This window comes from Tupaia chinensis, unplaced genomic scaffold (assembly GCF_000334495.1).
Source record: "Tupaia chinensis unplaced genomic scaffold, TupChi_1.0 Scaffold000197_1, whole genome shotgun sequence".
NCBI lineage: Eukaryota > Metazoa > Chordata > Mammalia > Scandentia > Tupaiidae > Tupaia > Tupaia belangeri.
The window spans coordinates 7,750,646-7,757,504 of NW_006159672.1; the positions used below are offsets into that span (position 1 = coordinate 7,750,646).

A 6,859-nucleotide genomic window follows, 5' to 3' on the forward strand; every position below is an offset into this window, starting at 1 on the left:
TTGCGGTTTTCCTTAATGAGCTGGTAGCCAGATCGATCCACAGCTGAAATCCTACAGCTGAGGGTGCCTGTCCCCAGAAGCCAGAGCCCTCTGGTGCCCTAGCAACAGACTGGCTGCGCTTGCACTGCTCTCTCCTCTTTAACACCCTTTCCGTCCCTTGAGCACTGAGCACATTTCTCCCCTCAGAGAGCATGCTCCCTTCTTAGCTTCTGCAGGTGAAAACTCCATGGTGTCCTTGAAGCCATGTTCTCTCTGTGAGGCCTGGCTCAACCCTACTGAATGGTTTTTCTTTTCAGGAACCCAGAATCTTTTGCCTGAGTGGCTGACTTGTCCTCCACAAGCCCTGACACGCTCAGCACTGATACACACAGTGAGCTTAAACATCTCAGGATAATGAAGGAAGAGTTCAAAGTGAAAGTAAGCAGAGGTTCATGCCACACTTCCCGTAATTTCCTTAGGGAATCTGGCCCAGCTGCAAATAGTCAGGTAATGCTGTCCTGGGGTCAAAGAGCCTTCAGGGCTCCATGAATCCAATGCAGAGTGAATGGCCATTGGTCTGTCACCCTGGGTGCAGATACTGACATTAACATCCTCCTTGTATGCTTTCTGTGCAAAGTCACCACAACAAACTTTCCTCAGAATCTCAGTCGTACAACGTGCCAGAAGACTGGTCATCCCAGCTTCCCTGTGACTCCTCTGCCAAGCTCTGGCTGTGTCCCAATGATCCCCAAGAGGTTCACTTGCTGAATGGCAGCAAACAACCACACAGCTGTCACCGAGTTTATCCTGCAGGGTTTCTCTGAAGACCCTCAGCTCCAGGCCTTCTTTTGGGCCTTTTTCTTCCTTCTTTACCTAATGGCTCTTGCAGGAAACATTCTCATTGTCACAGCCATCAGCTTGAACCCAGGCCTTCATACCCCAATGTACTTTTTTCTCACCAACTTGGCCCTTTTAGACATTGTCTGCACATCTACTGTTCTCCCCAAACTGTTGGAGGGTCTGGCGGTCAAAGGTAGCACCATCTCCTACCAGGGCTGTATGACTCAGCTCTTCTTCCTGACATGGTGTCTGGGGGCTGAACTGCTGCTGCTCACAGTCATGGCCTATGACCGCTATGTGGCCATTTGTCGGCCATTGCACTACAGCACGTGGATGAGCTGGCCTCTGTGCATCCTGCTAGCGGGCAGCATGTGGATGATCAGTGGCGTGAACACATCTGTTCAGACGGGGCTGATGACACAGCTTAGTTTCTGTGGCCCGTGTGAAGTCAGTCACTTTCTATGTGAAGTCCCCACTCTGCTGCTGTTGTCCTGTAGCCCAACAACTCTGAACAACATCATGATAGTCATTGCAGACATTTATTTTGGAGTGGTCAACTTCCTCCTGACCATGGCATCCTATGGCTGCATCATCACCAGCATCCTGCGCATTCGCTCAGCAGAGGGCAAGCGACGGGCCTTCTCCACCTGCTCTTCCCACCTGCTGGTGGTCTGCATGTACTACTCCACGGTCATCTATACCTACATCCTCCCAGGCTCGGGCTCCTCCTTGGAAAATGGCAAAGTGGTGGCAGTGCTATACACGGCAATCAGCCCCACCCTGAACCCCCTCATCTACTCTCTGCGGAACAAAGACGTCAAAGTAGCCCTCAGAAAAGTGTTTCTGTGTGTTTGGTAAAGGAAGTGAAGTGGCTGGTGTCGATTATTTCAGATATTAATCTGGCAATTTCAGCACTTGACTTTGGGAATCTGATATCTGATGCAAGTGTCAAAGGATAATAAGATAATGTGGTAAGTGATAATGTGCTTCCCAGTGAAGTTGTCAATTTTAAACATGGAATTTCAAGCATCTCAAGGCCCTGAGGATAGATCTTGTCAAGAGGCAAGGGAGAACCAGTAGCTAGTTGGAAAACAGGAGCCCTGCTGTGTCCACCTGTTTCTCCCTCCCTTCGGTACCTTCCTCACCAGTTTTTGCCAGCACATGCACTGAATAATTGTTAGGAGCAAGGACATATGAGGTGCTGCTGGCCACCTCCTCTCTTAGAGGAGAAAAATGGGTTGAGGTTCTGATGAGTGATGAGATTCAGACAGGCTCATCATGCATGCTCTGTGGTACATTTTCATTGTATGTGTGTGTGTGTGTGTGTGTGTGTGTGTGTGTGTGTATGTTTCGAGGGGGAGTGGTTTCTTGCTATTCTGCCTTGAAGAAAATCACCGAGACCCTGACTCTCTAGCCCACTCCTCTTTGTGTGTGGGTAGGGAAATCACATCTTCTGTTCCTCACTGTGAGCTTTCACAGTTCTGACACAATCAATGATGAGAAAATCTTGTTAATCCAGCCTTTCTTTTTAGCAAGTGGCAGAAAGATGTGCGATTTTATTTATTTCCTTTCAGTAAAGAGCACCACTGGGACTAGCAGATGGAATGATGTTTGCATCACTGGACTCCCACATTTGAGTCCTGAACCCAGTGTGTGTGCGTGCATGCTCAAAATCCCAAGAGGAGAATGGAGGAGAAGGAATTGCAGCATGGCCATACCCCCTGGGGGGTGATTTCTCTCTTTCTTTCTGTCTCTCTGGAGAGTGCACATGCCCTATAACAAAAATATCTCTCTAAGAAAATAAAGATGAAATGAGCAGTACCATTCTTTAACCAAGAAGCTTTGCAATAGCAAAAATTTATTTTCTTCTTTAGTTTGGACAGAAGCTCCTGCAGAATTATTTTTATGGGTTCATTTCCTTCTTGATCTTCTTATTATTGTCTTACTCTCTGCTTCTAGAATGTAAATGTTGATATTATTTTTTTTCTTATTTTTTACATTCAATCACTGTGCATCTCTACAAAATTGAAAAGGAATTTTCCAGAATGGGTACCTTATTTATTAGTCCAGTCAAAGAAATTACCAACACAATGTCATCAACAGATAGCTTTTCATTTTTGTGTCCATTAAATGTTCCCCCCCTATTCTCTCCTCATTTTCTGTCCCCGCCATGTCCCATCCTCCTCCTACTGGTATCCACTGTTGCTCTCCCTGCTTCTATACCTTCCAATCCTTCAGTTTCTGCCATAGAGTGTAGACGTTTTGTATATATTAAGTGGGGACGTACAATGCCTTTCTTTCGTGGTCTTGCTTGCTTCACTTAGCATTAAATCTTCCACAGTCTTCCACTCTCTATCAAATGCCAGGGCTTCATTTTTTTTAAATAGCCGAGTATTCCATAGTGTGTATGCTCCACACTTTTTTCAATTTATTCATTTGTTCTTGAACATGGCATCGACCGAAATGGTGGTATTCTTAATAGGTTCATTCAAGATTATCTTCTATTCTCGAGGTAACTTCTATGCCTATGAGAAATGCTGTGTTTATCATTGATATTTGCCAATGATATCCAAATGCATAGTGGCCACTCATACCTATCCTCTGAATTCCATCCCATTGTTGTAACTGCCTCTATAACACCTAGCTACCATAGGTATCTGGAAATTCTCCAAGAACCACACTTAGGCCAAAGGCATTATCTTGAACCCTTCAGCCTTATTCATCTGCAAGAGTCCCAGTTATTGACAACACTTTGATCCTCTTTTGTAGCTGCTGTTTCCACATATCCTCAAATCATATTGATTTAACATCAACACCTGTCAGGTATGATGATATTGCTATCTTTCATACTCCTGATGCTGTAGCATCCTTATTAAATAACTCAATATCACCCACACTGTCTCCCACATAAATTTTTAACATTTGTCTTTTTCTTTTTTAGAGGTTTTTGCTATAGGGCGCGTGCTCTTGCTGGACAGACAGAGAGAGACAGAGAGACAGAAAGTGAGAAATCACCCCCCCAGGGGGGATGGTCATGTCGCAATCCCTTCTCCTCCATTCTCCTCTACGGGATCTTGGGCATGCACGCACACACGCCTGGCATGAGTTTTAAGCCACCAAGTCTGGGACGCAAACCGCGGTCGACTGCATGGGAGTCCAGTGACATAGCCATTATGCCAACCGCTAGTCCCTCTTAACATTTGTTTTCTACCTTGTATCTAGATTTATAATCTTAACATTTTATTATGAAAGATTACACACATAGAGCAAAATTGACAGAAATTTACAGTGAATACTTATGTACCCCATCACCTACATTCTACTGTTAATTTCTTAGTGAATTTGCTTTATTTATCATCTAGCCATGTGTTTGCCCACCCACCAATTTATCTTATTTTGTGAATATCTATGCAAGCTGCAAACATCAATACATTTATTTTTTAAAAAGAATTATTTAACTTTATCTGTCTATCTATCTATCTATCTATTTATTTATTTATTTATGTATAATAGGCATTTTATTTTTTCACAGAGGACAGACAGTTCTTCAGTCTTTAAAGACTCGCCTCCTTACATGGGCTTTGGGGGAGGGCGTGGAACAGCATCCGCAGGTCTAAATTTGGGTGGGGGTATTCGGTCCTTGGAGCTGCATGAGATTGGTTCTTGACTACCTTGCTATGAATGGCGCAACTCATGCAGTAATGTAGCTTCACATACAGCTTGGGGAGCACGTAGGCATCGAAGACACTTGCTTCAGAGATATCCCTGATGGCTACGGCCTCTACTATGTTTTGGATGACCAGCTTCTTAATAGCCTTGTCCTTGGGCACGCATCAGGCGCAGTTCATGTAGTGAATAGACTGCACATGGCCACGGCCCTTTTTGGCATGGCCGTTGTTTCTTCTTTTCTTCATCATCTTGGAAGCGAGGCTGCGAGAGAACCTATTTATTTATTTATTTATTTATTTATTTATTTATTTATTTAAATTTGACCAGAGAGGGATAGAGAGAGAGAAATTGAGAAAACAAGCCACCAGTTTCAGGACTCAAACTGCGGTCAACCATGTGGAAGTCCAGCATCTTTAACCACCACGCTACCTGCTAGCTTTCCATCAATATATTTTTTATTCTTTTTATTTAATTGCCAGGGGGTACATGTACTTTCCAGAAAGAGACAGAGAGACAGAGATGAGGAGAAATTACCCTCCCATGGGGTGTGGTAATGCTGCAATCCTTCCTCCTTCATCATGTTGGAATTTGGGTCATGCATACATGCAGCATGTTCTTCAAGTAGCTGGGGTCAGGACTCAGACTATGATTTGGCCATGTGGATCTGGTTCCCTTAACCACTAGGCTATGGTGCCATTCCCAATATACTTTTTTTGGAGAGGTTTTTGCTATAGGGTGCGTGCGCTCGCCAGACAGACAGAGAGAGACATAGAGACAGAAAGTGAGAAATCACCCCCCAGGGGGGATGGTCACGCCGCAATCCCTTCTCCATTCTCCTCTCGGGATCTTGGGCACGCACGCACACGAGCCCGGCGTGAGTTTTAAGCCACTGGGTCCTGTACACGAACTGCGGTCGACTATGTGGGAGTCCAGCGACATAACCATTACGCTAACTGCTGGTTCCCCCAATATACTTCTTAAATGCTTCTTCAAACATATAAGGTGGGGAACATGGTGATAGGGAGATGCTGGTTAACAAATTAAAGTTCCTTTTTTGGGGTGAAGAAAATGTTCTGAAATTACATAATGGTTATGGATTTACAACATTTCAAATGTATTAAAGGACAATTTATTAGAAAGTTTGTAAAAGTTAAAATGATGAATTTAATGTTATGTGAATTTTATCTCAATAAAAAATATATGCCAAGTTAGGTTGCCATTTTGCACTTTGTCCAAGATACCAACAAGAAAAGAAAACTGTAGGGGAGATAAAAGTCTTCCCAATTATGAAATTCATTAAAAAGATTATATATATATATATATATATATATATGTATATATATGCTTAGTTTTGACAAATGCACACACCTGTATAATCCAAATCCCTATCAAGATATAGAACATGACCTTCAACCCAAAAGCTTTCATTCTGACTCATCTCAGTCAATCCCTACCCTACCGCCCTCTTGAGGTCATCACTGTTCTGACTTTTTTCTGCAATAGGTCAGTTTTGTGTATCTTAAAATGTCATGTAAATGGATTCATACAGCATGTATTCCCTTGCATAAGGCTTATGTCACATAGCACAATATTTTTCAGATTCATTCATGTTGTGTGTACTAGATGTTGTTCCTTTTTATTTTTGGTTAGTGTTACAGCACATTTTATTTATCCATTTGCCTGTTGATGTGTATAGTTTCTGACATTTGTCTATTTGGAATAAAACTTCTAAGAATGATTATATACAAGTAATCCTTTTGTGGATATGGTTTTGTTTCACTATGAGTGAAATTGCTGAGTCATAGAGTTTCTTTATGTTAGTTTTATAAGAAACCTTCCTTATAAAGTAGTTTTACCATTAAAATTTTTAAATTTAACTTTATTCATTTATTTTAATTTGACCAAAGAGGGACAGGGTGAGCGAGAGGCAGAGAGAAAGTGAGAAAGCAAGCCACCAGGTCTGGGACTCAAACAATAGTTGGCTATGTGGGAGTCCAGCACCCTTAATCACCACACCACCTGTCGACCTCAGTTCTTGTACCATTTTACATTTCCATTAGCAGTAGATGAGATTTATGCTTGCTTCATATCATCACCAATGTTCAGTAATAGAAAGATATGTAAAAACTGAAATATAATTATGCTATTTCCCTGGATAGAAGCCTTGAGTACCTTCTATTGCTCATTGGGTAAAATTAATGCTCTGTATGTGCTGGCCTCTATTGCTCTTTTCTACAGAGGTATAGTTCTATTGGGTCATCAGGAAAGTAATGACTCATTTTTGCATAGAAACCCAGAAAAATACACCATGACTTTTCTGATGACCAGTATAAACTTCCCCTTAAGTACTGCTTTAATGGTATCCTACAAA

At 42.4% G+C, this 6,859-nt stretch overlaps 1 protein-coding gene across 1 annotated transcript; it reads left to right on the forward strand.

Moving 5' to 3' along the window:
* Positions 1 to 747: 747 nt before the first annotated feature.
* Positions 748 to 1,677, forward strand: LOC102492104 (olfactory receptor 13A1). The gene has a single exon (XM_006147013.1). The coding sequence runs from the start codon at positions 748 to 750 to the stop codon at positions 1,675 to 1,677; it is 930 nt and encodes a 309-aa protein (XP_006147075.1).
* The last annotated feature ends 5,182 nt before the right edge of the window (positions 1,678 to 6,859 follow it).